Source organism: Lepisosteus oculatus, chromosome 2 (assembly GCF_040954835.1).
Source record: "Lepisosteus oculatus isolate fLepOcu1 chromosome 2, fLepOcu1.hap2, whole genome shotgun sequence".
NCBI lineage: Eukaryota > Metazoa > Chordata > Actinopteri > Semionotiformes > Lepisosteidae > Lepisosteus > Lepisosteus oculatus.
In genome coordinates, this window is record NC_090697.1 from 51,022,747 (window position 1) to 51,049,716 (window position 26,970).

Consider the following 26,970-nt stretch of genomic DNA (forward strand, 5'->3'; position numbering starts at 1 on the left):
GTTCAATCATTCTCTTTTCGATGCCTCTGAAACCATGTCCTCAGTGTGCAAATAAAAACAGCAGAGGGCAAGAAAGCTATTTTGCTTCCCTGAGCTAGCATGAGGTCTTAGCAATGTAATTAAGTAGTTCAAGTAGCTCTTTCTTGCTATAAGTTTAAGGTTTTGGAGTAGGGAGTGGCATCCTTTGCATTTTAATAATAATTTAATAATAACTGTATGGTAGTTAATCAGATTGCAGTGTGATGCCAACTTTGAGTTTCCATCGACCCCTCAATACATCTCCATACAGCGTTAAAAATAATCAGTGAAAGAGTGGGTGATCATTAAACATGTATGATATGCTTTATAGTGTAATCTGTCACATTTTCTATAGAATGAAACACACTGCAACTTTATTTTTGGGTTTTTATTGCAGCACATTTTAAACTTACAGTTATGCTTTATAACTAACACATTAAATTAAAAAATAGTTATACATACCATAGTATATATATTTACTCTTATTGGCTATGGTGGTGTATTAACTCTAATTTACACCATCTACTTATTTTACTGTTTTAAAGGGATATTTTATTTGAATGTAAGTGTCAAGATTGTCATGCAATGACTAACTAGAGTGATCAATTTTGTAGTATGATAGCTATGGATTGATTCAGAACTGATAGATTACAGGACAATGGACAAAGGGAAATTAACCTGTACTTTTTCTGCTTGTTGAGGGTATGTATACTGCTTACCCATCAGTATTTTATATCTGATATGTTGGAGAAACTGTAATTTGAGCACATGATATACAGTAAATGAAGACAAGCGTTATGATATTGTGTTTTCCAGCTAATTTAATTTCATTACTTTGGTAAAAATTGTAGTTCAGATTAAATGATGTGACTAATATAAACTGATAGTGTAGTTAATACTTTGACATAAACTTGCTTGGCTGAAGAAATGACAATGCTGGTTGACAATGAGCACTGTGACAGCTCCCCTAACTCATGAGGAATGAACCAGGGAGGTAGCTACTGTACAATGGTGTTTTGGAGGAGGAGAGAGGAAGACTAGAAAACAGGGCTATGGGCAGCAAGGGAGTATTTACAGTATACATAGGAGAGTGGAAGAGCAAATTCTCCAAGCTTGCTTTAATTGCTTGCTTTTCAAGGTGGTAGAGCCTGTTAAAATTGTTTTACTAACTGCAGTAAAAGACTGAGATGAACATGAAGTACAATCTACTCCAAATTGTTTTTAGTCACTAATGCAGTTTGGGCACCCAGAGACCTTCACTCGGACATTTGAGTTGACAGTGTGCATCCTGTTCATCTTGGGTTTTTTAAATTCCTGTTGGATGGTACCTTTTGGAGTACATATTCCTCTCTTTTTTGTATCTGTTTGCATGGAAACAACCAGAACACATTTTTAATCTTTGCCATACAATGTTTTTCCCCATGGAGTATCCCTTCTCTTGAGATTCTACACAATTCACGGACATTCACCATTATATGTCATATTTTGGTAGCAGGACTTTGAGTCACTGAGGCATAGGTTTCATCTGCCCAGGCATATTTAATTTATTTAATAAAATTAATTGATCTCCAGGAATCCAGTAAGAAAAGTGGCATTTTATACTGTACATGAAAGTGTGCTTTTTTATGAATGTAATAATAAAATACAACAATACAATAATAGATGACAATAAGGTACCTGTACTTCACGCTTTCAAATCTTATAGCCTCAGACACACACATTTTACAAAAAATCCAATACACTATTTTTATATTGTCTTTGCTTAACTTAATTTCAATTGTACATTACTGACTATGTTGTTACAATTCATCTTTAAAAAACCCTGCAAGGTTGGTGAAAGCACAGTATATTAGAATGTTTTTAAATTATTAACAAAATTCAGTAACACACAATACTTTATACAAGTTATGTCTATTATTTTAATATACTGTATATTAAATAACTGTTTTAGCAAGGGTTTTATATAGTGATAATATACTGTATAGTGATAATTACATGAACAGATGTCTATTTCTTTACATATTATTTTTTTTTACTATGCATACAATGAAAAGTCATTTTTATTATTGATAGCTGGGATTCTTACATATTCTTCTGATTACATTTTTCACTTTCCTGAACAGGTAGAATGAAGTATTTCACTGGCTGCAGGGTACCAATCTTGTCTTTATAACTCTCCCTGTGTTTCTGAGCAAGCTGTAAGAAAACCAAAAAACAAAAAAGAATTTTGAAGCAGTAAGTGTGTCATTTCTCGGTTATCAAACTTGCAAAGCAACGCATTTAAGGAAAACAAAAAGTTGCAAAGATTGTATTTGTTGGACAAAGCATTGCTCCCTCAAACTTTGTCAGGCAATTAAATGTGCAACCTTTAGGAATTCTCTACTTTTAATTGAATTGAGTTTATCTTACTGAAACTGTATAGAACTTAGATGTAGACTGTTAACTAAGGCATTGATTTTAATTGAAAACTGTAAGATGAAGTTGCAGTTCAGACAACAAAATACAGTGGCAACATCTAACAGTCACAGTGCACAGATTAATCTGATTATATTTCAGAAATGAGCTTTAGAATATATAACCAATTGGAAAAAAGTTAAGTGTGTTGTGCGACTTACATTAGCTTTATAGTATTGGTGCTTTATAATATTAATAGCTGCCTACAATGGAATGATGCCCAGAATTGATCTGTTTGTTTTTTAATACAAGATGCTAAAGCTCCACAGTGTATCTATTAACATAATTTTACAGTATATTTGTAAATATTATTGATAAAATAGCATTCAATCTCACAAGTATAATTTAAATTGTTATTGTCATTGAAATGTTAAATCCTGCTAGATGTGCTAGTTAATAAGCTACTGTAAGACTTCATTACAAATGAAAGGCAGAGTAGAATACCAGACAGAGTGTTCTAATGGTGGATATCAGTGACTTTCCCAACACAGGACACAGGGCAAAAGAGAAACATCCACCAAAAAGAATTATCTATCTTGCAAACAGGCCTGCCTTAACTAACTTGAGTGCTACTGGTCATTCACTGTGTGTGGGAAAATTGTGCTGGCAGATGCACTTATTCACAGATTCAGGTACTTCAATATAGCAAATGACTTTACTGGGAATGTGACAGCTTTGCCGAAGCTGAAGGAACATCTTCTGTTTTTAGTATTTTGCACTTCATGCCTTTACTGCAAATTCACTTCATACTATCACAAAAGATCACTATTTGGTTAAAACTGTACTGTATGGTTACTATGCTAACACAGGGAACATTGGACCCAAAAGATGTAGCCTTACAAATATCAGTAACATTTTGTTTCCCTGAAACATAACATTACAGAACATAAGGCACCACTTGCTTTAAAAAAGTAAAAACATAAATCACTACATTAATTTTTATCAAGCCTATTAACACATCGGATGTTTAAACTACACAGTCAGCCTTCAACCTTAGTCATTGTTAGAAATGAGTGTTTCTGATATGCTGTTTTTAAATGGAAGTATTTTATCACTGGCATCTTTCTCTTGTTTATAGAGCACCTCTAGGTTTCTGCTTTACCTTGTCAAACAGTTTGAGCTCCTCCTGTCGGCTGAAATCCACATTGTTTCTGGCCCAGTAGGGTGTATGGAGAGCCCTGTCTCGGCTGCGGGACCGGCAGGCAGTCACTAGGCAGGGGTTGTGAGAGTAGATCGTGGGGAACTGACCTCCTGAACTGTATGGACTCTTGCTGGACTCCATGACAGCACAGCGAAAATTCTGAAAATACTTGACAGTGGCATTCCCAAAAGTATCACCGTACAAATACCTTGTGGTAGGTACATGGCCACGGTAGCTATAAAAGTGAAAGAGAAAAGTAGAGCAATGATAAATGATATCACAGTTGGTTTATATTATATAGAATACTCAAATATAGAATTTACAACTTTTCAGTGTGTTATTTATAATGTGAAAAACTCAGACAATGGCAGAGAGCCTAATTAGAAAACTGGTTATTTTGACATTGCTGAGATTTGCAAAAAGATCCAAAATGCAGGATGGAGTTATGACCTGATGTGCAGTATGATGCATGTACTGTATAATAATGATCTATTGTGAGTCAAATCCAAGCTTTGAGCTTTCAGAAGTGATTTGCACCCACACATTTAAGAAAAGAGACAGAATTCTAGATTTATTCTTTACACTTCATTAATTAGGCAGAGCAGCTACAGCATACAGATCGCAGCAAACATATTCAGACCCTTTCACAATTCATTGCTTTAAAGATTTTTTAGTCATGACAGTTTGGAGTAGCAATTAATATTTGTTAGGTTTGAGGTTCCTTGGTCAGTTAGTTAATTGCAAGCAAAGACTCAACCATGAAGATTGAGGCATTTGGGGATATGTATATACATAAACATATTGAAGTCTTGGAATATCGCTGCGAGCACAATGAACTCATTCATCAAGAAATGGAAGGTGTATTGTACCAGCTGACATTGCCTAGATCTGGCCGTCTCTCCAAACTGAACTCCAAACTAGTGAAGCATGCTACTATATGCCAACAACAACTATGAAACAGCTACAGATTTCAATGTCTGAACTCCGAAGTCGATGAAAATTATATCTGGGGCACCCCAGAAAAAAAGGCCTGTACGGTCAGAGTGGCAAACACATTTCAAACTACACTTCTAATTTGCAATAAAGCATTTAAGTGCAAACATGTGGAAAAGGGTTTCATGGACAGACAAGTTTTTTTTTATAGAATTGTAAAGCATTACATAGTGTGCAAAACCATCAAAGCACCCCAAGAAAAAGACAACAAAAGTGGTGTCTGATGGTCCCTCCTGGAAAGTAAACAAGCTGACAAAATCATAAACAACTTCAGGGAATCAGGTAGATTTCACCAAGTGTCACCAAACTTCATCAAGTGTGATGAATGACACCTCCCATTTTTCTGTCAGAAAACACCACTTGCAATTAAGGTGATGGTAGAAGCAATCAGGCTGACAAGAGGGTTTTCATGTGTTTTTGGTGGAAATACTGTCCATACAAAAGTCTCCTCCAACTCTTGTGGTTTTATCATGTAAAACCAAGGAACCTGACAGCCTTGTAGCAACTTGTTCATCTGTCTTTGTTCAAAGATCTCCTTGCATCACCAAAGCAATGTTCTACTATACTCTGATCAATAAGGAGGTCTCTTGGAAACCCCAAAGCAATTTCTTTCCCAATCGAGGTCTAAAAAGGGTACTGAAGCCACTTAAAAATGTCACATTCTGCTGAGACGCAAAGAATTATTGCATAGATTGAATATTAATGGCTGAATACATGACCCAGTCGTTCATCCTGATGTTTCACCTGAACTTAGGAAAGAATTTGATTAATGAAATATGATGACTTATAGTACCAGCTTTGTTTGTAGCTGCTTAGGCTGGGATGATATCAAGGACTGCATGTTCTATTTGTTCTGATCTACTGTACCTTTCTTATCTTTCTTGTCTGGACTGAATTACTGTCTTAGTACAGAGCTAACCCTTCTGAAGTTACCCATGATTAAAGCTATTCTTAAACAGGATCCTTTGGCTTATAATGGATCTTAGTCTCTTAGTATCTTCAGGTTTTCTATTCAGCACACAATTCAGAGAATAAAATGTGTATAACACATGTAAGGTGAAAATTGAGCTACTGTACCTTGTGATCGCTGTTTGGTTTTATTCTTGTCAAGGTGCCCATTAGGTAATGCAAATTTTGTATGTGTTACCTCAAGTATTTTCTATTCATTAAGAAAACCTATTATTATTATATATACTGTATATGAAAGACTGAAGGACTTTAATGTATTGTAACGCCCTCGCCTGGTGGTGAGGAGGAAGCGCCCCTAGGCGCTCGTTGTACCACTGGGCATGCTGGGAGTGGTAGCCGGGGAGAGTCTGAGGGTCAGCACGATGACCAGCGGCTGACCCTACCTGTGTAAATAATGTCCTAGTAGTTCTAGTGCCCTGTGTAGTCCTGTAAAAGTATAGTGTGTTGTTAGGTAATTACCATCCTAAAGATGTCTACGTGTTCCGTCAGTCTCCTCATGTGTGTGTATGTCCTGTGTTTGGTTTTGTGTGGTTGTTAAAAAATAAAGCTAGTGCTTGGTTGGTTAATCGCGTCTCCACTGTTCTTTAGTTCTGAAAAGAACCTGCAAACGCTACAGTATTAATTGTTTTGTTTGGCACATACAGTACAAATAACCTTATTTACACATACAGTATACAGAACATATCAGAATTGAATGAATGCCTGGAATTTGGGAAGGTTAAAAGAGAAGGGTCTGAACTTGATTTTTTTGATTGACTAAAGGACAAATGAAAAGGGAAATTTCAAGAATAATGCAATCCATGTTTTTTAACCTTTTTACAATGTAAAGCAATTCTTTTTTGTTGTTTTTATAGCAATACACTGTCTTTGGAAAACTTTATACCAGAGATGTCCACCCCTAATTGTTGTGGGCCAGTGTCTACAGTACGTTTTCTGTGTCTCTTTAAAGCAAAAACACCTGGAAATTTGGTGAAGCTATTAAATTGTTTCCATTAAACTAAACTAGACCTAGCCTACATTCTTAAAATTTGGAAAGAAAACCTGCTGACATGCTCTCCAGGAACAGGACAGGACACCCCTGCCTTACACTATATAAAAAAACTACTGACAATATAATATACATTTTAATGTGTATGTATGGTATATGTGTGGCATAGGTGTTTACAGAGCTTTAACTGCTGCCAGAAGATTGCATAATGTGTTGCTATGGATACACAATTGACTGATGAATTCATATTTAATCGTGTGGTCCTGCAATTCAGATTAATGGTATGTGTGGGGATCCTACAGGAACCACTGGTCTATAAATCATTAAAAGACATGACAGCTCTCTTATCATTATTATTATTATTATTATTATTATTATTATTATTATTATTATTATTATTATTATTATTAATAATAATAATAATAATAAAAAACAAATAACATTGAATAAAACTATAAAACAAAAATTATTTGGACTACTACTACCAGAAATATTATTATAATACCATCATGAATTACTTTAAGTCAAACTAACATAACTGTATGAATGTTTGCCAAACACAGATGATTACTATTACCAATCAGTTTCCCACACTGCTTTGTACAGTACATGGCTGAATGGGAAGACAAAGAAAAACCCAGCAAGCAATGGGCCACAAGGCAGGGTACATCTTGGACAGGACACCGGTCCATTGCAGAGCACACACAGGCACACTCACACATACCAATTTTCCCCGAATTAACCTAATAGTATGCTTTTGTACTGTGGGTAAAAACCAGAGCACCAAGAGCAAACCCCCACAAACACCACACAGATGGCAACCCAGGGCCCCACAGCTGTAAGGCAGCAATGCATACCATATTTTCAAAGAAAATATGCTTTTATTTCCCAAGGTCAAAAAAAATCTGATTCAGTTTGTAAATAAATACAATAACCCTGTTTTGTTCAAATCCCTATAAAAGGTGTCTGTGATAATCTGTTTCAAGTGTAGTGCACCTGTAAATTTCATTTTGTGAATACCCATTGAGCAATTCTACATCAATTTAAAAAGACCTAAAATCGTTGTGCTATTAGCTAGTGGAAAAGTTGTTTTGTATTTTCTATAGTATGTGTGTTAACAGGGAAATCATATTTGCTGAGGACTGCAGCTCGTATTATTATTATTATTATTATTATTATTATTATTATTATTATTATTATTATTATTATTATTATTATTATTATTATTATATGGCTTACCCAGGCATTACAGCAGGCGGAATGTATGTCGCGTTGTTGTGAGTGACTAGCGTTCCCACGCTTCTGTAAGCCATTCTTGCACCAAAGCCTTTGGCAAAGGGGAAAAAAAACAAATTAAACTTTTTTAATTCTATTAACTTTCAATGTTGTATGAAAACGAACGCGAATTCCGCTTGAGCTGCTGGAAGTGGCAACAACAACAAAACGCAAACAATAAAAGTGCAACAAAGTGTTGCCAGGCAACTGCAGTTTACGCAGGGGCAGGACAGCTCCCCTTGCGTCAGTTTATCTGAAAACAACGTTTTTCCGTGTTTTTTTAACAATACTGTGATAAAGATTAAAATCTTTTCAGTTTTAAACTATTGTTTAGTTTAAAGCTTATCATTTAAAAACACAGAAATGATACAGAAATACTGTAGTTAAATTTTCATTTAAATACCATCATCCAAAACGAAAATCAAATTGCTTATAAAAAAATATTTTCTTTACTATTTTTAATTCATATTTAAAAATTAAATAGTTTGTGTTGTTTATGTTGTGTAATAATATCTAAACAATATACAGCTTCACAAAAAAAAGTTCTAACTTTTATTTAGATGTTATTGTTCAATGAAAGACCGTAATGATATTTTTCCCATTGGAAATGCCTGTGACAGGCTGGGGATTCAAAGTTATAAATTTAAACCTGAAGTGGAAGACCAGGTGCAACCACAACCCAATCTACAGTACTTATCAGTAGAATGAACAAAAAAGCACAATCCAATGACGCAATCAAAGTGGATGTGAAATGCAATTCGCATGTCAATCCTAAATTTCCATCTCTATTCCCAACCTGACTTTAAGGGGGCTGTCTCAAACTTGTGAAGTGAAAGGACATTGCTTGAAGATTTAATGTCACCTTAAATCTTTTTAAAACCATCCAGACTACCATTCCTAATTTCCTAAAAGCATATGGGGTTTTATTGATATTGAATGTCCTGTGGATTGTGAAATGTATTTATTGTGTCATTCAAAGGCTTATGTCATTCAATAAGCATTATTAGTCATATTAGCTACTTTGCAAGGTGGTTTATAGGGTATGTAAATTTTGTTTTTACAATATCGACCTGCTTTTATACAGTAGTACTGCAGAATGCTTGCAATCTGAACTTTAACCTGGCTAATTCATAATCCTCTTTTATGTTCATTCCCTCTTCCAAACCAATAGGAGAATTAGTGTGAGAGATATTTAATTTGTGGTAACATGCAGTATTTGGCTAAACAGTAGCATCCTATCGTGATTCATATTATACAGTACCCATCATAAACACACAGGACCATCACTAGTTACTGTGACAAAGGCCATAAGATTTTTTCGGCATGCATCACTGCTAGTGTACTGCAAAGTGAGTGGTAACTTGACAGTATTACGGTGAAATAAGTGTGCTTATACACTGCTTCAAAAAAGCTAGTTGTTTAAGTCAGCTTGATAAGGCACAACCCAAGAAACCACAAAAAAATGTAAGTCAATTGAATGCACTCTCACGGTAGAATATCCTGGAAACTTAAAACACAGGGCAGCGATATCAGTGGTATTACAAGATACAGTATAAAGGATTTACTTGGATATTTACTTGGATAAAAAGGGATTTCTCACATGACATTTGCAATGTACAAGTACAGCAAGGCAATGGATCACCACACCTTTTCAGTTTTCAGTAATTCAAGAGATCTGTTGACATTTAAAAACACTTACAGTGGGTCTCACAAGTACAGTACCATGCTTCATTATTTTGAAATCTGGTATCAGATCCCCTATGTAATTATAAGTCTTAAACAGAGAAGATTTAAAGGAAACCTGATATAAGTATTCGAAATCCCCAAAGACATTGCATTCAACCATGGGACCTCTTCAACATGAACAGTGAAATTAAAACTACAACTACAACTACCTGTATATTGAAATAAAAACTTCAACAGGACACAAGTGAAAACTATATGGAAGTTCATTTAGTCGAGGCACTTCTTTACCCAAAGAATTGTGAGAGTATGGAACAAGATTTCCAGATTTACTGAAGGCATACCCTTGCTTCTTTTGAGAAATGGCTGGATGAGATCCTTCAATCAATTAGCAACAATGGCTTTCTCTCTTTTTTGGCCTTTCATGTGTTTTTATGTCTTGAATTTGAGGTACCTGTCCCTCAGAGGGTAGAATTTTCTGGAGGTTACAGAACTGTCCTGAAAGAATCCAAATGCTGCCTTTCCAGTGTGTTTCAGAATCTCCTTGTTTTGAACAAATTATCCTAAGGGTGGCTTATAATTGCCTGGAGTGCTTTAGCATGACAGGATAATTATTTATTTATAACAAAAACCTCCGAAGCCCCCTCCTCTTTCCAGCTAATCAAAGCCGAAAGTGTGTCTTCCAGCACAATTATTGTAAATAGAGAGAGTGTTGTGCTGACAAGGTTAAGCTGACATTATTTTAAACTTCAAAGTTAAAAATATGTTAAAAATGAACTCATGTATACTTTTTAGTGGAACGCTTCACAGTTTCTCAATTGTGTACCGATTCATAACAAATCTCACTTTGTTAAAAATAAATATGCAATTACACACTTCTCTAAAACCTGTTTGGGATCTTTTATATTCTTGGAACTTAACATCTTGCTCTTGCTCAATGAGATTGAATGTAAAAAAAAATACTGTACTGCTATGCTTTATTGATCATTGATTCTAAACATTTGAACATTTACAGTGTTTTTAATGTTTTCAACATAACATTGCATATGCAGTTTACACACATTTTAAGGAGAAAAACAGAAGATGTACAGTATTTGCAAGTTGTTACAGTAGTGGAGAGGGCATGAGTTGACTATAGAGGCACCAGTGTCCCAGAGGCTGCGGAATTTCTTCACAAGCTACAAACAAAAGCTCAGGCAGATTGTACAGCGCAAAGGTTCCGCGGGGAGCACTTTGTTGCGCGACTAAGAGGATAATTGACGTTTAACTGAGCTCGTATGATTTCTGCAAAAAAAACCCGACAATGTGATCCGTTTATAAATGACTACGTGGAAAACAATCATCATCGATAGGACATGCATTTAAGCTGTTACATTTGTGGTGTCTCACTTTACGTGTTTCCCATGATAATTAAAATCATAGCAAATTATACTATATATAGACTATAAAAATAATATGTTCTATAAATATAATATGTAAATAGATCTTCGTTCCATATGACATTGAGTATTGTGATACTCAAACGTATTTCACAGTAAAAGGTGAAAAATGTTTCGATAAATAAAAGAGCAAAATGTAGTTGGAACAGTGCATTCATCTAAGCTTTATAAGCGCCTATAAAACACTTAGCGCACATGAATCAGGCTGCCAAAAAATAAACTTGGAGATTATTTTTAAAATAAATATAAAATTGTATTTATTATACATTAGCGGATGCATCAACCCAGCTCCCATCCTATCGCATCCATAGTGAACCTATCTTTTGAATGGTAGGTTTATTGCGCCGCTGACGCCCTCCTACGGCACTTTTCCAAGCACTTGACTTCACGGTGAGACTGAAACACCGCTGTAACGCAGCAGATACTGGGTGCAGAGCACGTGAACCCAGTCAGCGCAATTTCCAGCGGGATAAAATGAAAGCTGTTTAATAATTTAAAATATTCTCAGTCAGCAGAACAAAAGCGGATCTGGTGTTGGTACATAATGGCAGGAGAATTATTTTCATCACTAAAAGAAGCTCTGAAATGCTCTGTCTAGAGGTACATTCTCAGTGAAGAAAAATACTATATATTTTTTTTGTTTTGGGATAAAACTGCAGGTGATTTCTCCCAAAGTACCGGACCTTATCTAACTTATAATGGCTCTGATTGTCCACCTGAAAACGGTTACAGATCTCCGAGGAAAGGGGGACCGCATCGCCAAAGTGGCATTTCGAGGTATTACGCTGTGTTATGTACAGTATAATTCATGAAAAAAAAAGTTTTTAACTGTTTAACCTCCGATATTAATATGCACCCATTCCAAATCCCATCCGTGTTTGTGTAATTGTTGCTAAAACAATTGGTCTTTCTGCCTTAGAGTAAGCTTAATGAGTCACACAACAGAGAGCTCATAGCTTGTGGCAGTGAATTGTTTGCAGTAATGTTTCAGTGTTGTGTAGCATGCCTTGCACTGTGGGACACTAACGTTAGTGCTCATCCCTTTTTCTATGGTGCTTCAGAATAGAGCTTGTCGTTGCTATATACTGAACAGCAATAACGAACTTTAATGCCGATCAAATTCCTCTTTTATTAAGTTTTTTTTTTTTACTTTTTGGAAATTAAACGTTTTGTAGATTCTTCCTACAGAAACGTAGGAGCTTTTTACTGATACTGGTGTTGCTTAACCCAGGCATTACTGCAACTAAAGGTGACAGAAAATTTAAGATTATAAACATCTTCCTAAAATAGTTTTGTTAAGTAAAGCCTGAACTTTTTCTTAAGGAAAATGAGGTCTGAAATTGTGGTATATTTTAAATTTTTAAATTCATGCAACAAAAACAGAAGTGGTGAATACATCAGATACCTTAATGCAAAACTAATTTATTATATTAAAATCCTCAACCGTTAACATGCTGCTTTTATGCCTTTGTCTGACAAATCCAAGCATATTCCTAATGCTGATGTGTTAAAACAAATTATTGTGGTGTCATCTGGAGAGTTTCACACAAAATGTTGTTCCAGTTTGAATACCTTTTGTTTGTGTTGTTAATACTGTTTTAAATTAATTTTAATTTCAGGGCATAGTTTTATAATTTTTTTATTTGGCATTTTTATTTTTTACGCATTGTGTAATAGTTTTCAAACTGAGAGGCAGCAGAGAAAAATAACAGCCTGTACTGTAGCTTGAATTGCCCATATAACAGGAAAGATGGTAGTACTGAGTTAAGTGCAGTTAAATATAGGCCTGCTTTGTTATGTGCAGATTTATTATTTTAGCTCCATGGTGGTAGAAGTTTTATCTCTTTCCTAGATGGATACTTTTTCCCTTTTAAACATGATTTAACCATGATTGAGATTTAAACGCTTTGGCCCACAGCAGCTTTTACTGCAGCACTTAATAATGTATTAGTTTAGATAATGTATAAAAACACACATGAGCAGTTTCTGATCATACAGTTGTCTATTTTGTTAACATTTGGGTCGTTTTGTTGTTTTTGTCTAAAAAAGGCTAACCTTGTATCTAATTTACAACAGTACTGAGCAAGTACTTGATCATGATAGCTGTTCATGAACTAAAATTAGATACTAAAGAGTCCTTTTACCAACTACACAAAGAAAGTCTGAAAGATACCATTGAAATGTTGTCAGTCTAAGTTAAAAAAGAGTAATGTAGCAAATATGAGAGAACACTAACATTGTGCTCAATTGTGCACAAATGTAATTACTTGAGCACAAGGATGTTGGCAGATCATTCGTTTCATGTACAAGGTTTAAATAAGATTTTTAGATTTAAATACTGAATATTATTTTTTAAAATTTTTGTTACATTTCAGTCTGGAATCATGGAAGGTTATAATCTGAAAAGGAATTTTTCTTTGCAGCCTAGGGATATGCTGAGTGTAAAGGCACAGGAAATCTGTCTCAGTCCATTAGAGACTATTGATTGAGTAGTAATACTCCAAATCCCGGATTCAGAACTGCATAGCATCCCATGCTTTCCATTACAGATCAGGCTTTTCAATGTGTTGGCATGGACACCAAAATGTGGAAAAGCTAATGTTCATCACCCAGCTTTAAATATATGACTTATAAAAGGCTATTTACAAAAAAATATCAAAATTGTTTAATAGTACAATTATTCAGCTCTGGTTATCTGGTATATTTTAGTTTACTAATAGTGCTCTTTCATCATTGGTGAAAGGGAAGAGTGGTTGTTCACTGTTAAAAACTCACAATTTCATTGCAGTATTTTATTGCTGCTGTTAATGGGGTGGCATTATTCAGTGTTTTAGTGGGCACTATCAATGAACAACCTCAACAAAAATAACCACCAGACATTAATGCTTTATTTGGAACCTCAAGGATAAATAAATGTGTTGCATTTTAATGCTGCAGTGTCTTATATAGTGATCTTACTATTGTTGATTTAATTTTTAATGCCACGTAGGGATTTTGAAAGTTTTGAATGTTTCAGAATTCTAGGGTGTCCAGATATTTACTGTTCTACTTGAAATTCCACTCTGATTATGTAAAATGAGGTTCCTAAGAACAAGATGTTTCACATCTGAAAGAGGTAGTGTATATTGTCTCCATTTTCATCTACTTTCCTGCCTTTGTTTCTAAGGTTTTGGCTGATTCTGTCAGCTTTGTTATTGTTGTTTCTGTTTTCAGTGGTGCTGTTTTTCTACAGCTCTCCTGAGGGTGCCTTGATTAGCCCCAAAACCAACAATACTCTACAGAAACGATTCAGTTGGGCTGAGTGTGAGAAGACAAAGTGGGAAATGAAAGTGTCACAGTGTGTCACGAGCTGGAGAGCCTCTAATGAGCTTCCATGTACTAGGCAGCAATAATTTGTTTCCCTGTCACATTTCACACTTATATAATTTGAAAGGATGTTTTTTAAGTTAATCTTGTTCTTTTTTAATGGTTAGAACTGAAAATAGCAGCAAACATGTTGGAGCAATTTACAGTACTTATTGCAACTCAAAATTAAAAAAGTAGTACAGGCAGTATATACTGTAACACTGCTGTCTTGCAAATACATCAAATTTATTCTTTAAACATGCTGTATTTATTGTAAATGGTTTCCCTTTTTTTCTTGCCTAGAGATATTAGCTTGATACTATTGAAGAGGTCCTTGGTTTGATCGCTTTATACATGTATCTTTGTACGTGCTGTAATGCAAAAATGTTGCTTTTTGTTAGTAGAGATTACATATTTAATGAAATATGAATTCCTTTCCATGAAGGATGTTGCTCTGCAGGAAGACAATATCTCCTTTCAAACCACGCATGAATAAAAAAGCATGTCACAATGAAATAGGAAATTATTTCGCTTTTTTATTTGGATAATACAGTACCAATATTTATTTTTTGTGCAATGTAAATACATTAATTGCGTAATTTAACTTGTCTGAAGATTACTTTCTAGTTATATGGTTTTAAGACTTATAGTGGCATATAGTTTGATCTGAACCACAAATAAAGGTTCAAATCAATACATTGACTGTACTTAGATTATTTTATCGTAAAAACATTTAAAGAGCAGCTGTGCTTCCCATCATTTTTCATCTGGATAGCTCTTCACCAGCAACAAAGCATTCACAAATCAAAGCACTTCTTTCATATCGTTCATATCATTTCCACCTCCATTTCCAGAAGGAGAGTGTTCACATCCCAGATGACGTCATTGGAATGTCACTTTTAAGATAAGATCCAGAGTAACAGCAGGGGATCTTATCCCAAAGGAACCTTGTTTTCCCAGAAGACTTTTCACTTTGTGGGGGCTGAGAGTTGACCTGTGGGAGTCAATTGCCAGACGCCTTAGCCTGAACTGAGTACAGGACATGAGTTAGCATGCGTCAGTATCAGCCAGACAACAGGACATTTTAGTAGTCAAACAATTTTAAGCATAACAGAAATATAAAGTATAAGAAAGATAAGAGCCATAAAAGAAAAGTGTAAGAACATACTGTAGTACACCTGTTTGTATAGAATATAGTATGGGACATCTGTAAGGCATATGTTTATGTATGGGTAATAAACACTTAACACATGAAGGAGAGCCAGTGTCCTAAAGGATGGCCATGTTCTAATGACCATTTTTCAGTAATAATTACCCAATGCATACCCTTTGTGAATATAAAAAAATTGTGAATTATTATTAACACTCAATAAGTTGTGTTTCAGTGGTAAAGTTGTAATATAGGCCCCACAGGTATCTCCTGATCTTAAGTCTTAACAACAATATACAGTTAAAAATGTCTTACATCAATACTAGTAATAATAATGGGTTACTATGGAAACGTGAGCTGCCAGTGTCCCTTCATTAATATGTCACATGAAAATTAATGGGCTTAGTAGCCTTGCCAATTGAGTTCCAGTTTTACTGCTTTGAGATTATGCTATGCATATACTGTATACATTTTCAGATAGAGATTCATTTATTCAGTTGCACTGTTTGAGTAGTTGGGATTGTGTGTCTTCAGTGTGTGATCTGACACACTTTATAACAACATTCAGAAAAAAGCGATCTCAGTGACAATTAAACAACCAACTAGGCAAAAGGTTATGACCTCGAGTGAAAAACATACAGTATATGTTATCATGACAATATTGATTTTAGTAAAAACTTTACAGTGCTTATTCTGAAAAATTATAGAAATGTAAGATTATATTATATGACAAGTAATAGTGAACAAAGCTCAGATTTCCAGTCTAATCATAAAAAACAAGGGAAGAGGATGTTTCTCTTACTGCCTTGATGAGGAAATGACCATCACGCTGCTAGGTTTTTTTTATTATTATCCTTTAGCCTTTTGTGCACATTACTGGTGTTCCGTTTTGCAGAAAATGTCTATCACCTGATGAAAAACTGCAGTTAATATGTTTTGGTATTTACTGGGTTAGGAAGCCCAGTATGGGAAAAGGCAATGAATCCTAGTCATGAATGGTTCATTTAGAAAAGCTATTCAGAAAACATTTAATCATAGGGATATTACACTTTATTATCTCTTCATTTAAAAAATGTCAATCATTCCAGAGTGCAGTTTATTCCCATACATTTGATAGTTGCCTAATGAACCATGTTCCATTCGAGAGGATTTGTTTTTAACATAGCTTTATGTAGCTCTGTTTCTTGTGTCGTAATGCTTAATGTCATTTGGAAAATGCTATAAACAGCTTCGTTGTTCCAGATGCATATGGTATGTCAGGTTGTGGAGCAGAGATTTTGGTTTTATTTATGGATTTGAGGAATTATTATAATCAATTCTGACAATACTTTACTGTACAGTATGTCTTGGTGTGAGATTTGTCCCAGACATCAATTAAAAGACAGTTCAGGTCTTCTCTTTGCTTATTTAAAAATCCCCTTTAATATAGTATAAAATAAAACTTTTAATGAGCAGATATGCAGTTTTCCAGCTTTAATTATCATTAATCTATTGCTAGCTTAATCAATTTAAATGAATTTATTCTAACATCTGGAGAAAATCTACATGTTCTTTTGCCCTTTAAAAACAAATGGTTTTGATCTACATGCTATAATAATCCAATGTCAGCATTAAGGCTTTATACAGTATGTTGTTACCCTGTGTTCTTTTAAGATGTACTGTATGTGGTTTATTACATGGTTCTGCCACATTCATGAGTGTAACTTGCTGTGTATTCAGTTCTGTCCTAAGCATCACATTTGAAGGATACCTGTCCCCAAATACTTGCATTATCATTGGTCTTTCATGGCATCAGATTTGAAGATTTTCCATTTAACAATTTATCTTTATTTTACTTATGTGTGTAAAGAAAAAGGCGCAACAGCAGAAACCAAATAGATATGTAAGGTGCATTTTATTGACCTTATAAAGCTGTGTTGTAGCCCTGAGACATGATTAAATAGGGTTCAGTTTTTCAGTTATGAAAGTAATATTTTTGACATTCCTCAATTTTTCCCTGCTATGAAGAAAAGCTTACTGTATATGCACACTGATTACAATGAAAATCACGGAAGCTTACTCACAATAAGATAACCCATTAGTGAATCTTGCTACTCTACAGGTACAGTGTGTGTATAGCCTGTTTCATTCAAACTCGTTGTTCTTTTGATTCAGCTTTCACCACTTCAGCCACCAACCTTCTGAATCCTCCTGGCTGCCCCTGAGTGGTGAAAACTGTGAATTATAAGAATAATGAGTAGTAGAGTAAGGAAAATAACAATCAAGACTAAATCTAACAAGGGATTAAATTGGATTTTTAGGAGTGGATTAGACAAGTCTGTGCTTTTGATGTATTATGGAGATAATTGGTTTTGGAATAACTATGTAGTTTCGGAAATGTTTTTTTTTGCACCCAGAAATGTAGTTGAAAATAAAACTCACCATTTATCGATTCAGGTGTTGTCTGATATTAGTCGAATCTGCAATTTATTTTTTATGGCACAAAATGAACAAGGCTAATACCCTGATTATGTCAATAGTGAAGTTCCAAATGAACCGGTTCATGTTAGGTGTCTGATTCCAGCAGATTCTTTGGAACTTTGGAAAACCATCACAACACAATTGATTTGGAATTTGCAGCTGGCACAGGTTGCAAAACGTGTTTTAAATCCAGGCCTGAGACAGTTTGCAAAACTTGTTTTAAATCCAGGCCTGAGACAATTTATAGCTGATTTAATAATTACATGAACTGTTTTAAAGTGCATCCATCCGTGTTCTAACCTTTAATAACCTCTAATTACTGTTGATTGTTAGTTAAACCTGATACTTATGGCCTTACTTTATTTTCTAAAGGATGACAATGAATTAAATAAATTAATTAGTAACCAGATTGTATTCTTGAATTTATAAGCATCCTATAATCTAAAATCACTTTATACTATTATTTCCTAACATTCAGAGTATTGAAGGTTGTGTATTTTTTGGATATGAGGACTTTAAGACTGTGGTTATACTGTATGAATTCAGGGTTTTTACTGGATTTTTGAAAAGAAAATAAGTTTTCTTGTCTAATGAAACATTACCATCCCTACATCCTTTATGTAAAATGCATGAAATTACATTGACTTGTCAGCACCTCGGCACATTAATATTGTGATATGTTTAAATTACAGTTGCTCTAACATACAGTACCTGATATAAAGTACTGTACTAATGGATAAGCGATACTGTATACACAACCTTAACAACTAGAGGTTAATTTCATGCAAAAAATCTGCTTGTTCCTCAGCAGCTTACATGCTGATGCAGCTCCACACTTGAACCTCTACACACCATTTATGAAGAAAGATATGAAAAATAATAATTTCCCTGTGTCTGTTGTCCTGCAATCAATCAGCTGTGAATCATCCATAGATATCATACCAGAGAATTGATCACTTTATCACAGCATAATAGATCTGGACACTTACCTGTATATTCAAAGCAAAAGTGCTTTTAAAACAGTAAAGAAGGTGATGGTGTTTGTATGTACTGTATGTACTGTAGGAAGACACATACAGTACTAGAGATGTGCAGCCTTTTTCCTTTTTTTCTATGTTCTTTGCATGTTTGCGTGGGTTATTTGAAGCTTTCTCCCAGAGTTCAAAGACATACTGTTACTGTAGGTTAATTGGTGACTTGAAAAGTTGACTCTCTTGTGTGTATGTGCATGTTTGTGTCTGTGTGTGTGTCAGTGTTTGCCCTGCGATGGACTGGTATTCCATCCAGGGTGTATCCTGCCTTGTGCCCACTGCTTGCCAGGATAGGCTCTGGCTCTGCCTCAAACCTGTATTGGATAAAATGGTTAGAAAATGGATGGATAGAAAATTGACTTGTTCAGAAAATAATACAGTTCTGGTTAGACAAGATGAACTCCTGGCTGTATTTAGGGAAAATAAATACTTGCAAAGTGGTTCTAACAGTGAACATTCTAAACGTAATAACATTTCAAGAACAGATTTTCTATTTAATTTTCTTTATAGTTATTCAGACATCATCAGGTTAACTTCTCAGATATTGCTTGGTACAATCTACTGTGCATTTCAAAAAGTAGAGAACTTTTAAGTATAGTTACAAACATATTATATGGCATACACATGTGTTATATTCTGTATTAAAATGATTCTCTTGGCACAGGAGGACTAAGAAAATAAAGACATATTTGTTAAAGGCATTTTTGTTGAACCCATTTTTGTACTTTGTGTAAAGGTGAAAGTATAGTTATCTATGTAATTTGTCAGCACTGAGAACTGTAGTTTGTAGGTTAGGCTTCAGTGGTACATAAGAGCATAATGAAACACAAAGATCAGATCAATCATACTAGATTATTTTTTATAAAGGGGCCACAATACCTGCTGATTTTGTTTTGAAATTTGAAAATGTAAAAAAGTAATATTAGATGAGAACACCTTAGGGTTTATAGGTTGGGTGACTGTAACATGTTTACACTTATCACTTTCACTTGTTTTTATATTTTTCTGTATTTACTTAAAATAATAAATCAAATCGATAATTAATTTCTATCTTGTACTACTGGATTAATATAGTAGAATTATATATTTACTGTATATATGGATTTATACCCCCAGATTTATTCATTCACCTGAAGAAATACGTGAACAAAAATGCCATATAACAGAATGTGTTACAGATGTGTCTTGCTTAAAAAATCTAAAAATGTTACTGTATATTGTAATCATAATAGCATGATTAGCTCTCAAAATCTTATTTTAATATTTTTAATATTTTTATTTCTTTACAGCTTTATTTAACAAAGTCATGCTGATTTTTCTAACACTGAAACCACTCTGCTTTTCTGCTGTCCCCTCTAGGTCTTTCATTTTACACACGGGTTTTAGAGAACTGTGAAGATGAAGCCCGATTTGATGAGGTCAGTATGCTTCTCAGCTTATTCATGAAATATTCATTTGTGTTAATAAGTGTGAACTATCTCTTTGTGTTTTTGGTGCGAATATTTACTCCCTGTTGGGTAGCATGGTGCTATGGCATTTTCCAATTTCCTCCCACTGCCCAGCAAATGTTGGCACACCTAACAGAATTGTCTCAGAATTGTCACTGTGTGTATCCTGCTACAGGCAGGGTGTATTAGGCTCCAGGTTGCCACAAATGTTACCAGAAATAAGCAGCTTTCTATGAATGGATAAATTGATTTTGTCCTATGATGGCAAAATTAAGAAACAAAAGCTGAATTAAATTATTTCAATTGTACAAGCCTAGAGAGAAAACACTGTGAAGATAAATTACTCCTATTATAATCAGTGAAGTAATATATTTCTATCCAAATATATTACTTTCAAATTACTTTAGAGAATTTATTTCAAGTTCTTGTGTATAGTCCAGAAAGTTTGCTGTCTTCCAGTTGTTATGTGACTTCACCTGCAGCAAACTGCAGTCCTGAGGGACTCATATCCGCAGTAAGGAGCAGAGGAGGAGCATAACCTGACATGAATAAATATCCCCAAACATTATCAGCATGCGGGACCTCTTCCCAGTTGTTTTTTGCTATACAGGATAGATACAGTAGCTCTAAGCAGTAATTCCAGGGTGTGTTCTAGTGATACATAGTGTATGGTTACAGTTACATGCTAGAAACCCATGCTAAAGTATTACATACAATTAAATAAAAATATTGAATATATACATCCTATATATATATACTGTACAAAGTAGTTGCATGCAAAGTAGTTTACATTTTAAGGTGGGAGGGGAGTTGTCTTGTATTTGAGCTATTGTACAACAGCCTACTCAGGGTGAAGTCACTTGGAAAGAAAAAAACAATATTTATAATTTGTCTGTAACAAAGGTACAAATCTGTCTAATGTGGGGCTGCTCAGCTTGTGGCCCCACCAGCCTGCTCCTGATTACACATTTTTGCTACAACCAGCCCTTACATCATTCAGTTGCTAATTAGAATAAGCTATGTTGCCATAAAGGAGCTGTTTATATCAACAAACAACAATGGAACGGATGGGCAGGTCTGCAAATTGAGTATCCCTGTTCTAAAGTATTCCAGTGTAGGGATACCATAAACCATTCAGTAAATGGAGTAATTTGCAATATTGCTAGTCACTGGCAATCGTCCCATCATCCTATTTACTAGACACCATGAACAACTATAAATTGATATTGTTATTAACAGTATGTAACATGGTGACCCAAAATGCTTAAAGGTGTTCAAGATATTGACTATGGCTTTGAAATTAAGTTCCCCATTGGCTGATGGGGCTCTAGTCCTCAAGGACATTTTGATGTACAGGGAGGAAAAGTCACAACCTTTATGAGTCCTAACACATGCCCAGATGGTCCCGTGCATTATGAATTCTATAGAGTGAGTGTGATTTACAAATAAAGGCGTCTGTCAGGTACTGGAAGACTTTAGGTTGATGGAAACATAAAGATAAGAGAAAACTAGAAAATGGCATTATGACACTCTTGCTCTATAGCTGATTTAAATTTAATGGCTACCAATGGCTGGGCCAGTAAGTAGGAGTGATGCTCTATTCATAGAATCAAAGCAACTAAAACTACAGCCAAAAGCTCCTGCCCAGTTCATGGCATATCTACTTTTTAGACAATTTCAAAGAGATGATGTGATGAGTGAAGAGCATGATACTTTGCAGCAAATGTGCAGCAGAAGCTCACATCCTGTACATTTAAAAGGGAGAATACAAGCATGGTTTGTACAGTATGTAACCCCTCTCCGTGAGCTGGTTCTGGATCCTGTGGGAAAATTGTGGATAACTGTGCAAGAGCCTAGTACACAAGATAACTCTGTTTGAAATCTTATACACTATGTATGTTATAAATATCCCTACCATGCATTTGTATATGGAGTACTACTTTCTCCGTCCACCAAAGGTATATTGACTTTGACAGGTTATTTGAAATGAAAAGAGAAAATCATTACATATCCAGTTCATTTTTTATTCATTATATTTTCCTGTCATCTAAAGTATTTTTTTTCCAAAAAAAAACTGTTTGCAAAACAGTTACATCACAACTTCAGGTTGGATTGGTCACAAAGCATTTTATTTCTCAGTTGTAATATTTTAAAGACAATACTTATTTCATTTAATTTTTGCCACTTTTGTGGCACTTAATTTTGTGCTTGTTGTGATTTATTTTTATTTGAAAGTGTTAAGATGCTCTTATTATTTCTAGGGAATATCTATCTTATGTAAAATGCAGGGACAGCCTGATCTAATCAGAAGCACATATGGCACACGTAATTGAATTCGCCATGTGCATGATGACACATTTTGCCAATTGAAGTAATGGTCTTAGATGTGAAAATAAGACAAAGTACAGAGTGGGATACTGGACTGAGAAACAAGCAAAAGACAAAAAACAAGTTTTGAATGTCCCATCCATTGTGAGACGTCTGCTTGTTCAGTCCCCTCATGTTGGAGTCCTTTGTTGGAATCAGAACTTTTAACAGTTGACCTAGTGTTAAAATGTATTGGAGTTTCTTGTCTTGAAGGACTGATTATGGTATCATTGACTATCTGTTACAGTCAAGGACGATAGTCTTCCATGAATCCATAAGTAACTGATAAGGCTAGTTAGTGTCACGAACAGTTCTTTCCGGGCCCTATGCGGACGACGCAATCCAGAATAGTGAAGACACAAGGGGAAAAATATCATGCAGGAGTCGGTCAGGAGACAGGGGGGCGTGTCCATGCAGTGCTAGTGTCCGGGGGGAGTGAATCCAGGGCGAACAATCCAAGGGTAAATCCAGAGGAGGAATCCAAGACGAGAGGTTTAGTCCAAGACCAGGGGATCCATCTGTAGTTAAAACCAGAACCGGGTCGGGACCGGCGGGGCAGGGAATCAGGACCAGGAAACTAAAACCATAACGGAGCCAGACGCAGCAGGACCCCGGGCTCTCACGACACGGAAATCAATGAGAAGCCAGGAGTGAGGTCAGCGTCTGGCTTTTAAGGGGGAACGGGAATAGGGAACAGGTGCAGACAATGGGAAGGAACGAGGAAGGGCTGGAGCTCCCTTAAGAGGAGGGGTTAGCGATCGTGACAGTACGCCCCTCCTTTCCAGGGCGGCTCCGAAGCCCTAAACCAAAAAAAAAGGATGGAGTCCAGGTACCAATACGCCGTCCGCGGGGCCCGGGTGTTGGCTTCTCATTCTGTCACGAACAGTTCTTTCCGGGCCCTATGCGGACGACGCAATCCAGAATAGTGAAGACACAAGGGGAAAAATATCATGCAGGAGTCGGTCAGGAGACAGGGGGGCGTGTCCATGCAGTGCTAGTGTCCGGGGGGAGTGATTCCAGGGCGAACAATCCAAGGGTAAATCCAGAGGAGGAATCCAAGACGAGAGGTTTAGTCCAAGACCAGGGGATCCATCTGTAGTTAAAACCAGAACCGGGTCGGGACCGGCGGGGCAGGGAATCAGGACCAGGAAACTAAAACCATAACGGAGCCAGACGCAGCAGGACCCCGGGCTCTCACGACACGGAAATCAATGAGAAGCCAGGAGTGAGGTCAGCGTCTGGCTTTTAAGGGGGAACGGGAATAGGGAACAGGTGCAGACAATGAGAAGGAACGAGGAAGGGCTGGAGCTCCCTTAAGAGGAGGGGTTAGCGATCGTGATAGTTAGTTACAGTAGATACCAAAGGGGGTGGAGTTCTGGGGATGGAAAATACCAAACATGGCATCTTTTATTGTAGAAAAACCATTGCACTTCCACACATATCTTGACAGTAAGGGCCTTTGACCCAGTGGCATAGAGCTAAAAATAAATGGAGACTTTGCTGCAGGCATTGTCCTCTAGCAGAGCCATTGAGATATTTCAAGATATCTTCCAGTGTTTTATGTTCTTCCACCCATTCTGACATTGTGGATTTGGTTTCCAAAGCCTTGCTGGCTGAGTGTGGAGGATACAGGAATCCTAACAGGCCTTGACAACTTCCCACCTTCATGAAACTTGATTTTGAGTTCTCTGCTGATAATGTGTTTTCACCTAGTTTAAACCTCAGCTTACCTATTCAATCCAGTAATAAGATTTCCTTTAATTAGTCCCCTAATAAGCTTTTATGATATACTACAGAATTATCTTGCTTTATTAAAAATGCATGGATCTGCAAAGCTGCTGTCAAGCTGACATTAATTTCTATTGTCATGCCAAATTCATTGGCATTTGTTTTATCTGGCAACGTATACTGTATGGTGAAGGATTCGATCCACCATATTAAAATACCCAACAGTGTACCAATAAATTAAAATCATACATATATTAGACATCTTGCTGCAATGTCTACATCAATGGCTAACACAATTGTAAGGATATAATTGTTCCACAGTATAGCAGAAAAAAATAAATTTGGCTCGCACAAAAGTACCTTTTTTAGAACAAGAAAAATCTCTGGAAATACATATACAGTAGGTACTGTAGGCTGTGCATTTAGAATATATGTTACACAGTATTTATTTTGTTTGTCTCACATCAATGCATATTGCTTGTCTTGTGAATGAAATAATCTGATAGAAAGTGAATGACAAATATGAGCATTTGTGACCCTTTTCAAAGTATAAAACACATATCATACACACAAAGCACAGAGTATGATTAAGCATCATCAAAAAAATAAAAAACCTATATATATATGAATATTTAATTTATATTCAGTTTATAAACTGATTATAATTCCCAGAGTTACAATTTGAAAAATAGTACTTACTCAGAACATTAAACCTGCCTAAATTAAATTAATATGGTTTGCCTTGCCTGTAATTAGAACAAACAAATACTGTATAGGTTTTCCCAGAAATGCTTAAAATTCAGCATAAAACCAAATCACAATTTAGGCTCTTTTAATGTCTGCATCAGCCATACTGTATAATGAGAGTACAATAAATTGATCTAAGAAAAATTTAATGTCTTCCCTTTGAATTTCACCAGATCAAGACAATAAAAGCATGGATTCCCAAAATGGTTCTGCTCTCAAGAGAGAGCAGTTTTTAACACAATGGTTGGAAAACGTCACTAAATGCCCATTAAAATCAACAGCTTTGTAGCTCTTATGGACTATACAGTACATTCACTGGTCAAGGGAAACAGACAAAAATATCTGCATATTTTTTTCCTAAAATTCCTCTAGGCATTCAGAACATCACATACATCGTCTTAAAATATCTTCAACAAGCTGAAGATGAAAAATAAGAAGCCGAACAAAGAAAATGAAACAATAGTAGTGGAACCAACAGAAAAATAGTCGATCCAACAACAAAATAAAACCATACATACCATACCTATCACTTCAGTCGATAGACACACTTTGTGCTTTCTGTAAATACTGACATACAGCAATACTTAACCATGTGCAGAAACAACAAGATTAAAAAAGCTGAAACCATTTATTATTTGTAGTAATAATAAAAATGTATTATTAAATAATGCATTTAACTGTGGCCAGAGACACTGCCTTGAATACAGATTTATTTTTCATTAATTGTGTAAACTATTTATTTTGTATCCTTCAGAGAAAAATATGAAAAGTTTCCAGTTCTTCTTGTTCTGCCAATATAATTTTTCACTCCAGTTAATTCTCTCCATACTTGTTTAAAAAGTTGTTTTCCGATGATACTTTGAGCCTCATAGAGCAGACACAGCTCACTGAGTGCTTAGCATCATTGTGAGAGTATACAGTATGGATGTAGATCAAAATTGGGCTTACATAACACTCAATGTGCATAACTAATGTTCTCAAAACATTTTTACTGAGTTGGCGATGAAAGCAAAACAAATGACTTTGACAGTTAAACTCAGCTGTGTACATTAAAAGTCAAATCTGATTACAGTTTTATAAAATATCTTGAGTACAAAGATATTTCCTTTTGCCCATTAGTAGTTCTTGCACTGTGTTTGTTTAGGAGCAGCCCATGGACCAGTGTCAGCCAGTGGCAGACACCTGAAAGAATTTATGCATTTAATGATTGAGAGTGGAGCAGAATGTCACAAAATCCCACTTGCTTTCTTTCTCCCAAATAATTACAATATTTCACAGATCTGGATATCTACAGATTTCCTTTTTTCCATTTATTTTCTGATATTTACTTTAAATGATCTTCTTCTTAGATGTCTTTACTTTGAGTTTTCAGGTTATGAAGAAAATATTAAGCTTAAAGAAAACTGTATACATAATTTTGTAACATTAATATCAATTAATAAAATATTAGGATAGGAACAGTCTGAATACTTATGCAACAGAGTGTATACAAAAAACACATTATTCCTAAAATGAATTTGTTGTTGCTTCAAAGGATGAAGACAGATTGTGTTTTTAGATATTGAAGAGCATATGTTAAAGGTACTGTTTGTCTTTCATGAAAGAACCAGAGATAATGATATTGAATGGTGCACCCCACGCACAGTTACATAAAAGACACTTATTTCCCATAAATATACTTCAAATAAAAAATAGTTTAAATGAAAAAAATAATTGGAATAATAAGCCGCTCTA

At 35.3% G+C, this 26,970-nt stretch overlaps 2 protein-coding genes across 9 annotated transcripts in view; one reads left to right on the top strand and one right to left on the bottom strand.

Moving 5' to 3' along the window:
- Window positions 1-391: 391 nt before the first annotated feature.
- cimip2c (ciliary microtubule inner protein 2C) lies at window positions 392-8,025 on the bottom strand. Its single transcript, XM_069178893.1, has 3 exons — window positions 7,803-8,025; window positions 3,575-3,848; window positions 392-2,214 (listed from the first exon to the last, which is right to left on the bottom strand). Exons 1-3 carry the CDS (start codon window positions 7,874-7,876, stop codon window positions 2,101-2,103), a joined length of 462 nt encoding a protein of 153 aa, XP_069034994.1. The 5' UTR covers window positions 7,877-8,025; the 3' UTR covers window positions 392-2,100.
- A 3,318-nt stretch (window positions 8,026-11,343) lies between these two features.
- Window positions 11,344-26,970, top strand: part of otofa (otoferlin a) — a 170,033-nt gene continuing 154,406 nt past the window's right edge. For all 8 annotated transcript variants that reach the window (XM_015347780.2, XM_015347815.2, XM_015347822.2 and 5 more), the window contains exons 1-2: window positions 11,344-11,737; window positions 20,306-20,364. In XM_015347780.2, coding sequence (XP_015203266.1) covers window positions 11,659-11,737; window positions 20,306-20,364 — 138 coding nt within the window. In that variant the 5' untranslated portion in view covers window positions 11,344-11,658. The remainder of the gene's footprint in view (window positions 11,738-20,305; window positions 20,365-26,970) is intronic.

Bases quoted from the DNA above. Each gene is read 5' to 3' on its own strand.
- cimip2c (XM_069178893.1), bottom strand. From the start codon at position 7,876: ATGGCTTACAGAAGCGTGGGAACGCTAGTCACTCACAACAACGCGACA. The intron at 3,849-7,802 runs GTAAGCCATATA...TCACTTTTATAG, and splicing joins CCGCCTGCTGTAATGCCTGG to CTACCGTGGCCATGTACCTA. The intron at 2,215-3,574 runs GTAAAGCAGAAA...GTTTTCTTACAG, and splicing joins AGCTCAAACTGTTTGACAAG to CTTGCTCAGAAACACAGGGA.